This window comes from Oreochromis niloticus, linkage group LG1, assembly GCF_001858045.2.
Source record: "Oreochromis niloticus isolate F11D_XX linkage group LG1, O_niloticus_UMD_NMBU, whole genome shotgun sequence".
NCBI lineage: Eukaryota > Metazoa > Chordata > Actinopteri > Cichliformes > Cichlidae > Oreochromis > Oreochromis niloticus.
The window spans coordinates 3,649,657-3,668,221 of record NC_031965.2 but is presented as its reverse complement, the minus strand read 5'-3'; the positions used below and the strand labels follow the sequence as shown (position 1 = coordinate 3,668,221).

General features: G+C 38.7%; 1 protein-coding gene across 2 annotated transcripts; it reads left to right on the top strand.

Moving 5' to 3' along the window:
- The first annotated feature begins 11,111 nt into the window (after positions 1-11,111).
- On the top strand, positions 11,112-17,029 carry LOC106097953 (uncharacterized). Of its 2 annotated transcripts, none has more exons than XR_003220716.1 (2): positions 11,112-16,712; positions 16,870-17,029. XR_003220716.1 is itself a non-coding variant. In XM_025908546.1 (2 exons), exon 2 carries the CDS (start codon positions 11,821-11,823, stop codon positions 16,282-16,284), a length of 4,464 nt encoding a protein of 1,487 aa, XP_025764331.1. In that variant the 5' UTR covers positions 11,112-11,452; positions 11,610-11,820; the 3' UTR covers positions 16,285-17,029. The 2 variants fall into 2 exon arrangements, 1 of the variants encoding a protein (XP_025764331.1); XM_025908546.1 differs by having other exon boundaries at positions 11,112-11,452; positions 11,610-17,029.
- The last annotated feature ends 1,536 nt before the right edge of the window (positions 17,030-18,565 follow it).

Genomic DNA, 18,565 nt, shown 5'->3' with positions numbered 1-18,565 from the left:
GTGGATTCAAATTGAGAATCTCACAGCTGTTTGACTGACCTAGAAACATGCTGTTAACAGCCCCTGTTCACTTGCTGATGCTATGTGTGTGTGTGTGCGCGCGTGTGTGTGTGAGCCTGAGTGTGGGTGTGAGTGTGTGTGTGTGTGTGTGTGTGTGTGTGTGAGAGAGAGAGGGAGAGAGAGAGAGAGAGAGAGAGAGAGAGAAAGAAAGACACACAAAGCCCTTTTTAGGGCAGCATCTCATTGTTGGATAAAAATATAATATATTCAGACTGGTTGACTGGCATAGACCCTGTGTGTGTGTCTCTCTCTGTACATTTGTGTATCCATATTTGATTTTGTGTGTATTTGTTGATTTGTGTATCCATATTTAATTTTGTGTGTATCTGTTGGCTGTTCTTGTTTGTATTTCTAAATGTATTTTTATTTTGTTTTTTCACAGGTGAACAAAAATTAGTTTTGAGCAAACTTAACCATGTTCCTTTTTATTCAGCTTGTCATTTTACCTTTCCAATATTTTCACTTAAGTTATTACTATTCTGCTCAATCATAGTATCTGTTCTAAATCATTGTTATTGAGCTATATTGTAGGAGTTCTGCTAAATCATAGTATTTCTACTATATTATATTTTTCTTTCTAAATATATCATTTCTGCTATAGAGTAGTATTTCTGTAATGTTTAAGAATGTTTGGCTAAATATATTCTTTCTGTTATCTTATACTATTTCTCCGAAATTCTTGTATTTTTGGGAAGTTATCGTGTTTCTGGTAAGTTACAATATTTCTGCTAAGTTCTGCTATGCTATTGTATTTCTGCCAAGTATTATGTTTCCTCTAAGATATTGCAGTTCTGCTAAGTTACTACATTTTAGCAACGTTCCTTTGCTTCTGCAAAGTTTTTACAATTTCTGCAACTTTTCAGCTTTTTCAGCTAGTTTCAGCTGACAGCTTCAGCATTCCAGCATCCACACTGCATTTTCGCAGGAAATGCAAATTTTTCTAGTTTTAACTGTTATACTTTTTAAAATATTACACTTTTTTCCTTTAATTTGTCCCATTGAAATGAATGGGAAACTTCCGCAATTCTGCTAAAACTTGCTTGTTTTTGAAACTTAACTACTTTTTCCTACTTTCATGTAGAACAACCATTCAAACTTTAAAATGTTCTCAAATTATTGGGCTATTCAGGAATAAATCAGCTTTTTCAAATCTTTTACCGTTTTATTTTTATCCCTCTTAAAGTTTTGAGTTGCAAAATTGTGATTTTTCACAAAATACATGCGTTGTTATGGTTGCTATGCACTTGGCTTCCAGTGTGCCACTGTAGGTTTCGCAGTCTTCTCTTCATGTCCGAACAACTTCTTGCTACTTGCTCAATTTTCACTCAACTTCCACAAATTATACATCAAAACGTAGGTATTTTTGCTGGCTTTCAGAAAATGTCACTATCATGGTTGTGAGATTTATAGAATTTTGGCAAATCTCCTCAGACCAACACAAAGTCTGAAAACTCTCCATAGAAAGTCAATAGAGTGTTTGTTCAAAATCACCGCTTGATTTCTGTAATGAGAGGCATATTCGAATCGTCATATCTCCTTAACGAAGCGAAGTTAAGACATGAGGCTTGTCCCGGTATATCTTCAGACACTCCTGACGCTCACAATTCAAGAATTTCTTTCTCACCTATTACCATTTGGCCATGAATTGGGTTTGTTTGAGGGTAGGAAATTCGTCCCTCGCTCAGATGTCTTCAGATTTCAAACTCTGGAAATGAGGCACTTTTTTCTCTCGTCATATCTTTTTGATGGATTTCCACACAGACCTGAAAATTTCCATGACTGTTCGCCAAAGCCTGCTGTCTCTTACAGTGAAAGAATGATATCGATACTCCAAATAGATTTAGAGTTAGAAAGCATTGTTTGAGGGCAAGTCAAGGCAGTTTTGCTTTGCCTCTACTCAGTTACAGTGTATTACAAGTCATATATCTTCAATAATTTATATTTTATCGCTGAATTATGAAGACCTGCAGATTCCCCCATCTCTTCTGAACAAAACGGTGTTAGAATGAGCATTCTAGCCCCTACGGTTAGGAAATTATGGCCATTTGTTCGAGGGGAGTCCTGAATGTGAGAAATACACTGAAGAAAACCCATAGCTCTCTCTGTGTCTGTCTGTGTAAGTGCTGATTACAGCAGGTGCAGCCAATTTAGCTGACCTAGATATGCCAAGCCCAGACTCTCAACAGCCTCTGCACACTTTGCTCTCTGTGTATGTGTGTGTGTATCAATATTTCTCCCATGTTAAAGTCTTACTCCTCCATTATAGTATTTGTGCTAAATCAAAGTACTTCTACTACATCTTAGTACTTCTGCTCAATCATAGTATTTCTGCTGAATCATAGTATTTTTGCCATATCATGGTATTTGTGATAAAGCATTGTATTTCCACAAAATGACAGTATTATGTACTGTTATATTATTACTGCTCATAGTATTTCTGCCAAATCATAATATAACTGCAAAATAAAGATTTTTGAGCCAAATCATAGTGTTTGTGCTAAATCCTAGTAAATCTGCTCAGTGATATAAATTCTGCTATGCTGTAGTGCTTTTTGCTAGATTATAGAATTTTTTCTAAATCAAAGTATTTCATGTAAATCATAGAGCAGTTTTTACAGTCATCTTACTGTTAAGCCATAAATTACGTTTGTTTGAGGGGTGGAAATCTGTCCTCCTCTGACTTTTCAAACTCTGAAAATGAAGCCGTTTCTTCTCTCATCATATCTCCGTGACGGAGGTAAAAGGAGCAATGAAAATCGCAGTGAAAGTTCAGCAAAGTCTGCTGATTCACCCAGTACAAGAATTGTGCTTCTATCCCACCTAGTTTTGGAGTTACATGACGTTTTGTAACTCCAAAAATCGGCGTTTTACGCCTCTCACCGTGATCTAAATCTGACAGTTCATCTCCCCGTTTTCCAAACCGCTGCTCTGTTTCCCAGTGGCACAGTTGGTAATGACGCCGGTCGGCAGCCTAAAGATCACGGGTTCAATTCCACCTTGGTCAACATTTTTTTTTTCCCTAGACATTAATACACTATCACAGACAAGTAATTCATATTCATCATTTATTACAATTCTGCAAAGTTTTATGATTTTAGCAGCTTTTCTAATATGGACCTCAGATTCTTCTTAACACTCAATGGCACAAATACTGTTCCCTTTAGGCTCTGTGTATCTGTGTGTGTATCAATATTTTTCCCATTTTAAAGTATTACTCCTCCATAATTGCATTTCTGTTAAATCAAAGTACTTTTACTACATCTTAGTACTTCTGCTCAATCATAGTATTTCTGCTAAATCATAGTATTTTTGCCATATCATGGTATTTGTGCCAAAACATTGTATTTGTACAAAGTCATAATATTTCTTCTAAATCATATTATTTCAATCAAATCTCAGGAGTTGTGCTAAAACACAGTATTATTACCAAATCATAGTATCTGTACCCAAACATATCTGTTCAACTTATTTAACTCTTCTCAACAGTCCAACACCTCTTCTTCACCCCGTTTCAGCAGAATTGAGGTTTTTCACCCCTTTTCAGCACAAATCCCAGCTTTTTCAGGTGTTTTCAACAGAAATCGCTTTTATTTCTGATTGCTGATGTCTTAGTGTTTCAGCCGCCCGCACCCTTTCCAGGTGGCGCAATCAGTAATAACACGGCTCTGCAGCTCAAAGGTCGTGGGTTCAATCCCACCTTGGTCAACATTTTTTTTTCACTACAAATTTATACACTTTCACAGACCTGTAATTTATATTGCTAATTTTTTTCACTACAAATGAGTAGTGCAAAAACATACTATGTCTGCAACATCATAGTATTACTACTAAATCACAGTATTTCTGCCAATTCAAGGAGGCTGACTGTTACTAAGTGCATCAGTGTACATAGGTCATCTCTTGTGTTGGAGTGCCCTCTTGTGGCGCCTTTTGGGTAGTGCCTTAGTAAACGTGAACACTGCAAAGAAGTGGTATCAGACTGGTTTGTAGTGGAGGAATTTGGTGCCATTTTCTTTCGTCTTTAATCCGTATTCATGTTGTAATGTAGTAGTACCACAATATGGCAGAAACACTATGTTTTGGCACAAATACGTAAAAACGGCTGCACCTGTTTTGGCGGGAAAAAGTACACAGCCTCTCTGATTGGTGGATTCAAATTCAGCAGCTCCCAGGCTGCTTGACTGACCTAGAAAGTTTCTTCCCTCTCCCTCTGTGTGTGTGTGTGTGTGTGTGTGTGTGTGTGTGTGTGTGTGTGTGACAGAGAGAGAGAGAGAGAGAGAGAGAGAGAGAGAGAGAAAGCCTTTTTATGGGATGATCTCATTGTAAGATTCAAATTCAATATATTTAGACTGGTTGACTGAATTTGATCCTGTGTGTCTCTCTGTACATGTGTGTTTCCATAGGTGTCCATATTTGTGATTGTGTGACTGTTATACTTTTTTTTGCTGAGTTTTTTTTTCATTTAACAAGTACATTTGAAGGATCCTTAGCATGATCAGCATTTTTTCAGCTGTCCATTTTGCTTTTCCAATTTTTCTGTTTAAGTTATTACTATTGTGCTGAATCATACTATTTCTGCTATTTTACAAGATTTGTGCTAAATATAGTATTTCTGCCAAATATAGTATTTCTGATTAATTATAGTTTTTCTACCAAATCATAGTATAGTATTTCTGCTTTTTATAGGATTTGTGCTTAATATAGTATTTTTGCTTTTTATAGGATTTGTGCTTAATACAGTATTTCTGCTAAATGTAGTATTTATGCTTAATCATACTATTACTATATATTTCTGCCAGGTCCCCAGGCAGCCAATCCTCTGAGGACTGAGACATTCAAATTTACATATCAGGGCCTGCACGGCTTCCCAGCCAGCCAATCATATCTGAGGTCTGCCCTTTCTTCTCTCGTCATATCTCTGCGTCGGATGTACAAAGAGCAATGAAAATCGCAGTCAAAGTACACCAAAGTCCGCTGATTCACTCAGTACAAGAATTATGCTTCTAGTCCCACCTAGCTTTTGAGTTACACGACGTTTTGTAACTCCAAAAAATGGCATTCTTCGCCTCTCACCGCGATCTAATTCTGACTGCTCATCACCCTGCTTCCCAAGAGCTCACTGTCTTTCCCAGTGGCGCAGCTGGTAATGACATGGGTCTGCAACCTAAAGGTTGTGGGTTCAAGTCCACCTTGGTCAACATCTTTTTTGCCCTACAAATTAATACACTATCACAGACCACTAATTCATATTCATCATTTATTACAATTCTGAAAACTTTTTACCAGCTTTTCTAATATGGACCTCAGTTTCTTCTTAACACTCCATGGCACAAATACTCTTCCCTTTAGGCTCTGTGTATGTGTGTGTTTATCAATATTTCTCCCATTTTAAAGTATTACTCCTCCATAATTGTATTTCTCTTAAATCAAAGTACTTTTACTACATCTTAGTACTTCTGCTCAATCATAGTATTTCTGCTAAATCATAGTATTTTGCCAAATTATGGTTTTTGTGCCAAATCATAACATTTGTGTTATGTTATAGTATTACTACTAAGTGGAGGAATTTATGTCATGTTACAGTATATGTGCTGATTACAGTATTTCTGCTAAATCATAGTATTTCTACTATATTATATTTTTCTTTCTAAATATAGCATTTCTGCTATAGAATAGTATTTCTGCTATGTTATAATATTTGTGCTAAACTGGAGTATTTTTGCTAAAACATAGTATTTATATAAAATTAAAATATTCATACTATATTACAGTGTCTCTGGTAAATCACAGCATTTCTGCTATGTTGTACTGTTTTTCTAAATCATAGTATTTCTGTAATGTTTAAGAATGTTTGGCTAAATATATTCTTTCTGTTATCTTATACAATTTCTCCTTAATTCTTGTATTTTTGATAAGTTATTATGTTTCTGAGAAGTTACAATGTTTCTGATAAGTTCTGCTATGCTATTGTATTTCTGCCAAGTATTATGTTTCCTCTAAGATAGTGCAGTTCTGCTAAGTTACTACATTTTAGCAAAGTTCCTTTGATTCTGCAAAGTTTTTACAATTTCTGCAACTTTTCAGCTTTTTCAGCTAGTTTCAGCTGACAGCTTCAGCATTACAGCATCCACACTGCATTTTCGCAGGAAATGCAAATTTTTCTAGTTCTTTATTGTGTGGATGCTGGAGGCATCCACACTATTGAGTTCCTGTTTCTCTTTATTGTGTGGATGCTTTAAGGCATCCACACTATTGTTTTCCTGTTTCTCTTTATTGTGTGGATGCTTTAAGCATCCACACTATTGAGTTCCTGTTTCTCTTTATTGTGTGGATGCTTTAAGCATCCACACTATTGAGTTCCTGTTTCTCTTTATTCTTTATACTTTATTATTATTATTCTAGTTGCCACTTTTTCACTTTTTTTGGCACTTAACTACTTCCACAATTTTCAGCCGATTTTCACCGTTCAAATTTTAAACTATTCTGCTATTTCTGCTAATGATCGCTATATCTTTTGGTGTTTATTACTGTTATACTTTTTAAAATATTCTACTTTTTTCCTTTAATTTGTCCCATTGAAATGAATGGGAAACTTCTGCAATTCTGCTAAATTTTGCTTGTTTTTGAAACTTAACTACTTTTTCCTACTTTCACGTAGAACAACCATTCAAACTTTAAAATGTTCTCAAATTATTGGGCTATTCAGGAATAAATCAGATTTTTCAAATCTTTTACCGTTTTATTTTTATGCCTCTTAAAGTTTTGAGTTGGAAAATTGTGATTTTTCACAAAATACATGCGTTGTTATGGTTGCTATGCACTTGGCTTCCAGTGTGCCACTGTAGGTTTCGCAGTCTTCTCTTCATGTCCGAACAACTTCTTGCTACTTGCTCAATTTTCACTCAACTTCCACAAATTATACATCAAAACGTAGGTATTTTTGCTGGCTTTCAGAAAATGCCACTATCATGGTTGTGAGATTTATAGAATTTTGGCAAATCTCCTCAGACCAACACAAAGTCTGAAAACTCTCCATAGAAAGTCAATGGAGAGTTTGTTCAAAATCACCGCTTGATTTCTGTAATGAGAGGCATATTCGAATCGTCATATCTCCTTAACGAAGCGAAGTTAAGACATGAGGCTTGTCCCGGTATATCTTCAGACACTCCTGACGCTCACAATTCAAGAATTTCTTTCTCACCTATTACCATTTGGCCATGAATTGGGTTTGTTTGAGGGTAGGAAATTCGTCCCTCGCTCAGATGTCTTCAGATTTCAAACTCTGGAAATGAGGCACTTTTTTCTCTCGTCAGATCTTTTTGATGGATTTCCACAGAGACCTGAAAATTTCCATGATTGTTCGCCAAAGCCTGCTGTCTCTTACAGTGAAAGAATGATATCGATACTCCAAATAGATTTAGAGTTAGAAAGCATTGTTTGAGGGCAAGTCAAGGCAGTTTTGCTTTGCCTCTACTCAGTTACAGTGTATTACAAGTCATATATCTTCAATAATTTATATTTTATCGCTGAATTATGAAGACCTGCAGATTCCCCCATCTCTTCTGAACAAAACGGTGTTAGAATGAGCATTCTAGCCCCTACGGTTAGGAAATTATGGCCATTTGTTTGAGGGGAGTCCTGAATGTGAGAAATACACTGAAGAAAACCCATAGCTCTCTCTGTGTCTGTCTGTGTAAGTGCTGATTACAGCAGGTGCAGCCAATTTAGCTGACCTAGATATGCCAAGCCCAGACTCTCAACAGCCTCTGCACACTTTGCTCTCTGTGTATGTGTGTGAGTATCAATATTTCTCCCATGTTAAAGTATTACTCCTCCATAATAGTATTTGTGCTAAATCAAAGTACTTCTACTACATCTTAGTACTTCTGCTCAATCATAGTATTTCTGCTGAATCATAGTATTTTTGCCATATCATGGTATTTGTGATAAAGCATTGTATTTCCACAAAATAACAGTATTTTGTACTGTTATATTATTACTGCTCATAGTATTTCTGCCAAATCATAATATAACTGCAAAATAAAGATTTTTGAGCCAAATCATAGTGTTTGTGCTAAATCCTAGTAAATCTGCTCAGTGATATAACTTCTGCTATGCTGTAGTGCTTTTTGCTAGATTATAGAATTTCTTCTAAATCAAAGTATTTCATGTAAATCATAGAGCAGTTTTTACAGTCATCTTACTGTTAAGCCATAAATTACGTTTGTTTGAGGGGTGGAAATCTGTCCTCCTCTCACTTTTCAAACTCTGAAAATGAAGCCGTTTCTTCTCTCATCATATCTCCGCGACGGAGGTAAAAGGAGCAATGAAAATCGCAGTGAAAGTTCAGCAAAGTCTGCTGATTCACCCAGTACAAGAATTGTGCTTCTATCCCACCTAGTTTTGGAGTTACATGACGTTTTGTAACTCCAAAAATCGGCGTTTTACGCCTCTCACCGCGATCTAAATCTGACAGTTCATCTCCCCGTTTTCCAAACCGCTGCTCTGTTTCCCAGTGGCACAGTTGCTAATGACGCCGGTCGGCAGCTTGAAGATCACGGGTTCAATTCCACCTTGGTCAACATTTTTTTTTTCCCTAGAAATTAATACACTATCACAGACAAGTAATTCATATTCATCATTTATTACAATTCTGCAAAGTTTTATGATTTTAGCAGCTTTTCTAATATGGACCTCAGATTCTTCTTAACACTCCATGGCACAAATACTGTTCCCTTTAGGCTCTGTGTATCTGTGTGTGTATCAATATTTTTCCCATTTTAAAGTATTACTCCTCCATAATTGCATTTCTGTTAAATCAAAGTACTTTTACTATATCTTAGTACTTCTGCTCAATCATAGTATTTCTGCTGAATCATAGTATTTTTGCCATATCATGGTATTTGTGATAAAGCATTGTATTTCCACAAAATAACAGTATTATGTACTGTTATATTATTACTGCTCATAGTATTTCTGCCAAATCATAATATAACTGCAAAATAAAGATTTTTGAGCCAAATCATAGTGTTTGTGCTAAATCCTAGTAAATCTGCTCAGTGATATAACTTCTGCTATGCTGTAGTGCTTTTTGCTAGATTATAGAATTTCTTCTAAATCAAAGTATTTCATGTAAATCATAGAGCAGTTTTTACAGTCATCTTACTGTTAAGCCATAAATTACGTTTGTTTGAGGGGTGGAAATCTGTCCTCCTCTCACTTTTCAAACTCTGAAAATGAAGCCGTTTCTTCTCTCATCATATCTCCGTGACGGAGGTAAAAGGAGCAATGAAAATCGCAGTGAAAGTTCAGCAAAGTCTGCTGATTCACCCAGTACAAGAATTGTGCTTCTATCCCACCTAGTTTTGGAGTTACATGACGTTTTGTAACTCCAAAAATCGGCGTTTTACGCCTCTCACCGCGATCTAAATCTGACAGTTCATCTCCCCGTTTTCCAAACTGCTGCTCTGTTTCCCGGTGGCACAGTTGGTAATGACGCCGGTCGGCAGTCTAAAGATCACGGGTTCAATTCCACCTTGGTCAATATTTTTTTTTTTCCCTAGAAATTAATACACTATCACAGACAAGTAATTCATATTCATCATTTATTACAATTCTGCAAAGTTTTATGATTTTAGCAGCTTTTATAATATGGACCTCCGATTCTTCTTAACACTCCATGGCACAAATACTGTTCCCTCTAGGCTCTGTGTATCTGTGTGTGTGTATCAATATTTTCTACCAAATCATAGTACAGTTTTACTGCTTTTTATATGGCTTCTAAGACAACCAATCATATCCGAGGGCTTGCACATTCAAATTTGCATATTGTTGCCTTCATGGCTTCCCAGCCAGCCAATCATATCTTAGGCCTTGCACATTCAAATTTGCATATTGGGGCAATCATGGCTTCTAAGACAACCAATCATCTATGTCATATATGTATGATATTTCATATTTTTATTTTAAATGGTCAACATTTCAAGATTCTCCCATGTCTTCTGAACACAACGGTCTAAGAATGACCGTTTTAGCCCCTACGGTTAGGAATTTATGGCTGTTTGTTTGAGGGGAGTCCTCACTATGAGAAATAGACTGCAAAAATCCTGTCTCTCTCTGTGCTGTAAAAGCCTGCACTTGGTGCACCAGTTTTGGCAGGAAAAAGCACACAGCCCCTCTGATTGGTGGATTCAAATTGAGAATCTCACAGCTGTTTGACTGACCTAGAAACATGCTGTTAACAGCCCCTGTTCACTTGCTGATGCTATGTGTGTGTGTGCGCGCGTGTGTGTGTGAGCCTGAGTGTGGGTGTGAGTGTTTGAGTGTGTGTGTGTGTGTGTGTGAGAGAGAGAGAGAGAGAGAGAGAGAAAGACACACACAAAGCCCTTTTTAGGGCTGCATCTCATTGTTGGATAAAAATATAATATATTCAGACTGGTTGACTGGCATAGACCCTGTGTGTGTGTCTCTCTCTGTACATTTGTGTATCCATATTTGATTTTGTGTGTATTTGTTGATTTGTGTATCCATATTTAATTTTGTGTGTATCTGTTGGCTGTTCTTATTTGTATTTCTAAATGTATTTTTATTTTATTTTTTCACAGGTGAACAAAAATTAGTTTTGAGCAAACTTAACCATGTTCCTTTTTATTCAGCTTGTCATTTTACCTTTCCAATATTTTCACTTAAGTTATTACTATTCTGCTCAATCATAGTATCTGTTCTAAATCATTGTTATTGAGCTATATTGTAGGATTTCTGCTAAATCATAGTATTTCTACTATATTATATTTTTCTTTCTAAATATATCATTTCTGCTATAGAGTAGTATTTCTGTAATGTTTAAGAATGTTTGGCTAAATATATTCTTTCTGTTATCTTATACTATTTCTCCGAAATTCTTGTATTTTTGAGAAGTTATCGTGTTTCTGGTAAGTTACAATATTTCTGCTAAGTTCTGCTATGCTATTGTATTTCTGCCAAGTATTATGTTTCCTCTAAGATATTGCAGTTCTGCTAAGTTACTACATTTTAGCAACGTTCCTGTTATGCCTTTTGGTCAAAAGTCAGTAGTTAGTGCATAATCTGATTAAGTTACGTAACTAAGGTGATAAATAAGTTCAAAGTTAAGAAATATAAGTAATTCATGCTAAAACAGTTAAGATGTGTGTGTTTGAAATTTGCTCAGAGTGAGACGTCTTAGTCGCAAGCTATCTTTGTATTGTATGTGCGGAAATGGGAGCGAGGGAGCGCTCTGATCTTTTGCCTATCTTTGACGTTTTTTCTCCGTGAACGCTGTGAAAAGTGCTTCGGCAGTATTAAAACAATGAATAAGTTCATGTACACGCTATAAGTGCCCTACACGCTTGTACCTTGGGAAACGTTCGTCTTTGTGAGTATTAATGTGTTCAGAAATAACTTTTATATGTGTTTACATCGAGTGAACTGTGATGCTAATGTAACGCACGTGTTAAGCTAGGCTAATCTTTATGTTTCTCATTAGGATGTGTATTAGCTAGCAATTTATTTTCACCTTTTGTATGTTTCAGTTACAAATAAGAAATAGAAAGGAGAAGCCTTGAGAGAGGATAAGGCTTTAAAAGATCTTCATTAAAAGCAAGAAAAGCAAGCCTTGTGTGGAAGATCTCGTCTATTTTGTTCGCTGGCTGTCTAGCTTCACATGGTCACGTGTCGTGAGGGCAGCACAGTAAAAAGACGCCTACTCAGCGGGTTCAAGCTTACAGAGTTACTTTAAGCAACATGAGTCTACGCTCAGGAAGAAATTATCTAAAAGACTACGCTGCTGAAGAGCTAGACGAGGCAGCCGGTGGTGAACAGCAACCAGACATCGCCACTCAATCAGCTACAATGCAGCAACAGTCTCAGCCATTCGACACCAAGTCGCAGAAATCCAGAACATCGACAAGGCGGTCTCAACGGACATCCTCATCAACAGCTTCTGCAGCTGCAAGGGCCTACGCCAAAGCTCAAGCAGCACGAGCTCAACTGGCCTTCGCTGAAAAGGAAGCTAATGCAATGAAACAGAGAGCTGAACTGGATGCTCATCTACATGTCCTCCAGTGCCAAAAAGCAATAGCCGCAGCTGAAGCAGAGGCCTCAGCCTATGAAGAAGCAGAGATTCAGAGCGGGGAGCTCTATGGAGAACTTTGTGAGGAAGTTGAGCCCATCAGTACAGTGCACCGCACTAACGAATATGTTCAACAACAACGTGAGTTACTCTACCCAGACACTCAGCACGACCCAGCACAGCCTCCTAAAGGGAATGACAATGAAGTAGATGTACAAGACAGTACACAAATAACTAATCCGTTTATAACCAACTCTCAGATGAAACCACCACCTGTAAACAGAGAAAGGAAACAGGAGCAAACAGTGAACACATGTGTAGTCGACACGTACTGGTCCAACTCCACAAAGCACACCCCCAACCTTAACAACTGCTTACCTGAAGCAAGTGAAACGCAACAGTTTGCAAAATACCTAATTCGCAAAGAACTAGTCAGCACAGGTCTTTTGCAATTTGATGACAAACCTGAAAACTATTGGGCATGGAAAACTTCATTCATCAGCGCAACCAAAGACTTAAATCTGTCTCCAAGAGAGGAATTAGACTTGCTAACAAAATGGTTGGGTCCAACATCATCCGAACAGGCTAAGCGGATTCGTGCTGTGCACACCCTCAATCCTGCTGCAGGTGCGAAGATGGTCTGGCAACGCCTTGAAGAGTGCTACGGCTCACCTGAGGCTATTGAGGACGCACTCTTAAAAAAGGTAGAGGACTTTCCTAAACTAACAAATAAAGACAATGTTAAGCTGCAAGAACTTAGTGACATCTTATTGGAGCTACAGTGTGCTAAACAAGATGGCGCGCTCCCAGGACTTGCTTACCTGGACACAGCTAGAGGAGTCAGGCAAATAGTGGATAAACTTCCCTTCAACCTACAGGAAAGGTGGACTACTGTAGGAACAGAGTACAAGGAGACTCACAGTGTGTCATTTCCTCCTTTCTCAGTTTTCACACAATTTGTCCAACGGCAAGCGAAAATGAGGAATGACCCAAGCTTTGCTATGTCCAAGGCCAACACCCATGTCCCTTCTCTCACAGAAAAACTGAGGTCATATAGTCGCAAACCTACTGTGTCAGCACACAAAATGGACATTATGGCAGAGCCCGACCAGAATAATCTCAGTCCAAAGAACATGGAGGAACCGGATCGTCAGTGCCCAATCCACAAAAAACCACATCCACTCAAAAAGTGTAAGCTTTTTAGAGACAAACCCATTGAAGAAAGACAAGCCTATCTGAAAGAGCATCACATCTGCTACAGATGCTGTGGGTCTGTCCAACACATTGCAAAAAACTGTAAAGCAGTGGTTAAGTGTATCGAGTGTGACAGCCTTAAACACTTATCTGCAATGCATCCTGGTCCTACTCCTGCCCCTAAGAGTACTACACCAGGAAACAACGACAATGAAGAGCAAACTGAGAGCTCACCTTCAGTCGAGTCGAAGTGCACAGAGGTATGTGGCCAAAGTGATAGCCCACGTTCATGTTCTAAGATCAGTTTAGTCAAAGTGTATCCCGCAGGCCATAAAGAGAGAGCTATAAAAATGTATGCAGTAATCGATGATCAGTCCAACAGGTCACTGGCTAAGTCAGAGTTTTTCAGCCTTTTCAAAATCAATGCCAAACCCACTCCATACACCTTAAAGACTTGCTCTGGCAGAGAACAAACCTCAGGTAGGAGAGCTGTGAACTTCTTCCTCGAGTCCTTAGATGGAGAAGTCAACATCCAGCTACCCCCTTTAATTGAATGTGACTCTGTTCCAGATAATAGATCTGAAATACCCTCTCCAGAGATTGCCCAGCATCACCCACATCTTCTTCCAGTCGCAGATAACATCCCACCTGTTGACCACCACGCCCCAATCCTTTTACTCCTAGGACGAGACGTCATCAGGGTCCATAAGGTACGTGAGCAAATCAACGGACCCAGCAATGCACCATACGCCCAAAAGCTAGACCTGGGTTGGGTTATTGTGGGGGAGGTGTGTTTAGGAAAAGCGCACAGTCAGTCAGAGGTCAATGTCTACAAAACACACACCTTAGATAATGGACGTGCATCCTATTTTGAGCCTTGCCCAAACACAATTCATGTTAAAGAGAATTATGGGGTCACTATGAATGCAACCTGCATCACAGACGATTTGGGACACTCTGTGTTTGTTAGATCTGAGGGTGATAACAAACAAGCCATGTCTATCGACGACAAAGCATTCCTGACAATAATGGACAATGAAGTTTATCAAAACCAAGAGAACAGTTGGGTTGCACCTTTACCCTTTCGCTCACCGAGAAGGAGGCTCCCTGACAACAGAGAACAAGCCCTAAAACGCCTCTGCTCTCTCCGAAAGACTTTGGAAAAGAAACCAGAAACGAAAGATCACTACATCCAACTCATGCAGAAAATATTGGATAACAATCGAGCTGACCATGCCACTCGGTTCATTCCAGCACCAGACCTGCAGAACAGTACCTGGTTCTCAGGTCCACCCTTTCTGTATTCTGACACACACACAGAACCACACACTGGTCCTTTCACGCTCATCGAACCTGAAAAAGACAGAGAGATACGTCCGGGAATAAAAGTAATGAAAACTACTGTATCAGAGCCACAGTTAGGTTCTGAGCGTTTCAAAAAGTACTCAAACTGGACCACACTTTGCAGAGTCATAGCCAGACTCATTCATGTAGTTACATCCTTTGCTCAAAAGACAAGTGGACAAAGGGGATGGAAAAGTTTCAGTGAGACACCAAATGTCCAAGAACTCACCCGAGCCAAAGTAGTCATCATTCGAGCTGTCCAACAAGAAGCTTACAAAGGGACACTTGAAAACATTAAAGAAGGAAAGAAGGACAGTGGCATATTTGACGCACTCAAAAAGCTCAATCCTGTAGTGGACAAAGACAGTCTCTTACGAGTCGGTGGACGTCTTTCCGCTGCCGATCTCACAGAAAATGAAAAGCACCCTCTGATTATCCCATCTACCAGCCACATCGCCATGCTAATTGTAAGTCACTATCATGAACAAGTAGCTCATCAAGGAAGACACATAACTGAAGGAGCTATCCGTGGTGCTGGGTACTGGATAATTGGAGGGAAGCGGCTCGTGTCATCTGTCATTCATAAGTGTGTCACATGTCGCAAGTTGCGAGGCAAAATGCAGATCCAGAAAATGGCGGACTTGCCCGCAGACCGAGTCACCCCTGAACCACCCTTTACCACTGTAGGCCTAGATGTGTTTGGGCCATGGACTATTGTGACACGTCGTACAAGAGGTGGTTGTTCCCAGAACAAACGGTGGGCTGTGTTATTCACATGCATGTCAACTAGAGCTGTGCATATCGAACTGATAGAGACTATGTCTGCTGATAGTTTTATCAATGCATTAAGAAGGCTCTTCTCTATTCGGGGCCCAGCCAAGTTTCTGCGCTCAGACAGAGGCACCAATTTTGTGGGCGCTTGTAAGGAATTAGGGCTAAACTCAGGAAACAAAGCAGTAGGGCAGTACCTGCAAGGGAAAGGGTGTGTTTGGACATTCAACCCCCCTCATGCGTCTCACATGGGAGGCTCGTGGGAGCGCCTTATAGGGGTCGCCAGGCGCATTCTGGATGCAATGTTGTCACGGACTGAACAAACACGTCTTACTCATGAAGTGTTGTGCACCTTCATGGCTGAGGTGATGGCAGTTATTAATGCAAGGCCTCTTGTCCCCATATCCACTGACCCTGACAGTCCTGCAGTACTCACTCCAGCAATGCTACTAACGCAGAAGATGAGTGCTGTGTCTGCTCCACTCGGGAACTTTTCATCAGGGCAGTTGTTTGGGAAACAATGGAAACATGTTCAACACCTTGCTGATACCTTTTGGAAAAGGTGGAAAGGAGAATATTTGTCCACCTTACAAAGTCGTGCAAAATGGACAGAGACTAGACCTAATGTCAAAGAAGGAGATGTGGTCCTGCTAAAGGACTCCCAAGCCAGCAGGAACGAATGGCCCATGGGACTAATAGTAAAAACATTCCCCAGCAGCGACAAGAAGGTCCGAAAAGTGGAAGTGCGGACTGTAAAAGATGGGACTGTTAAAATGTTTCTCAGACCAGTTTCAGAGATTGTTGTTTTGCTTTCAGAGACTGAATGAATATTCTTCGATGCTAAATGATGTTTGAATATGTTGTATTGATGTTTATAGTGATATAATGTGTTATATCAAGCGGGGAGTGTTATGCCTTTTGGTCAAAAGTCAGTAGTTAGTGCATAATCTGATTAAGTTACGTAACTAAGGTGATAAATAAGTTCAAAGTTAAGAAATATAAGTAATTCATGCTAAAACAGTTAAGATGTGTGTGTTTGAAATTTGCTCAGAGTGAGACGTCTTAGTCGCAAGCTATCTTTGTATTGTATGTGCGGAAATGGGAGCGAGGGAGCGCTCTGATCTTTTGCCTATCTTTGACGTTTTTTCTCCGTGAACGCTGTGAAAAGTGCTTCGGCAGTATTAAAACAATGAATAAGTTCATGTACACGCTATAAGTGCCCTACACGCTTGTACCTTGGGAAACGTTCGTCTTTGTGAGTATTAATGTGTTCAGAAATAACTTTTATATGTGTTTACATCGAGTGAACTGTGATGCTAATGTAACGCACGTGTTAAGCTAGGCTAATCTTTATGTTTCTCATTAGGATGTGTATTAGCTAGCAATTTATTTTCACCTTTTGTATGTTTCAGTTACAAATAAGAAATAGAAAGGAGAAGCCTTGAGAGAGGATAAGGCTTTAAAAGATCTTCATTAAAAGCAAGAAAAGCAAGCCTTGTGTGGAAGATCTCGTCTATTTTGTTCGCTGGCTGTCTAGCTTCACATGGTCACGTGTCGTGAGGGCAGCACAGTTCCTTTGCTTCTGCAAAGTTTTTACAATTTCTGCAACTTTTCAGCTTTTTCAGCTAGTTTCAGCTGACATCTTCAGCATTCCAGCATCCACACTGCATTTTCGCAGGAAATGCAAATTTTTCTAGTTCTTTATACTTTATTATTATTATTCTAGTTGCCACTTTTTCACTTTTTTTGGCACTTAACTACTTCCACAATTTTCAGCCGATTTTCACCGTTCAAATTTTAAACTATTCTGCTATTTCTGCTAATGATCGCTATATCTTTTGGTGTTTATTACTGTTATACTTTTTAAAATATTCTACTTTTTTCCTTTAATTTGTCCCATTGAAATGAATGGGAAACTTCTGCAATTCTGCTAAATTTTGCTTGTTTTTGAAACTTAACTACTTTTTCCTACTTTCACGTAGAACAACCATTCAAACTTTAAAATGTTCTCAAATTACTGGGCTATTCAGGAATAAATCAGATTTTTCAAATCTTTTACCGTTTTATTTTTATGCCTCTTAAAGTTTTGAGTTGGAAAATTGTGATTTTTCACAAAATACATGCGTTGTTATGGTTGCTATGCACTTGGCTTCCAGTGTGCCACTGTAGGTTTCGCAGTCTTCTCTTCATGTCCGAACAACTTCTTGCTACTTGCTCAATTTTCACTCAACTTCCACAAATTATACATCAAAACGTAGGTATTTTTGCTGGCTTTCCGAAAATGTCACCATCATTGTTGTGAGACTTATAGAATTTTGGCAAATCTCCTCAGAGCAACACAAAGTCTGAAAACTCTCCATAGAAAGTCAATGGAGAGTTTGTTCAAAATCACCGCTTGATTTCTGTAATGAGAGGCATATTCGAATCGTCATATCTCCTTAACGAAGCGAAGTTAAAACATGAGGCTTGTCCCAGTATATCTTCAGACACTCCTGACGCTCACAATTCAAGAATTTTTTTCTCACCTATTACCGTTCTGAGATGAGTTACACTTGTTTGAGCGTAGGAAATTCGTCCTTCGCTCAGATTTCTTCAGATTTCAAACTCTGGAAATGAACCACTTTTTTCTCTCGTCATAACTTTTTGTTGGATTTCCACAGAGACCTGAAAATTTCCATGATTGTTCACCAAAGCCTGCTGTCTCTTACGGTGAAAGAATGATATCAATACTCCAAATAGATTTAGAGTTAGAAAGCGTTGTTTGAGGGCAAGTCAAGGCAGTTTTTGCTTTGCTCTACTCAGTTATGGTGCATTAGAAGTCAAATATCTTTAATAATTCATATTTTAATGATACATTGTCAACACTTTAAGATTCCCCCATCTCTTCTGAACAAAACGGTGTAAGAATGACCGTTCTAGCCCCTATAGTTAGGAAATTATGGTCATTTGTTTGAGGGGAGTCGTCATTATGAGAAATAGACTGCAAAAATCCTGTGTCTCTCTGTGCTGCATGCACCTGTTTTGGCGGGAAAAAGTGCACAGCCTCTCTGATTGGTGGATTTAAATTCAGCAGCTCCCAGGCTGCTTGACTGAGCTAGAAACTTACTT

Bases quoted from the DNA above. Each gene is read 5' to 3' on its own strand.
- LOC106097953 (XM_025908546.1), top strand. From the start codon at position 11,821: ATGAGTCTACGCTCAGGAAGAAATTATCTAAAAGACTACGCTGCTGAA.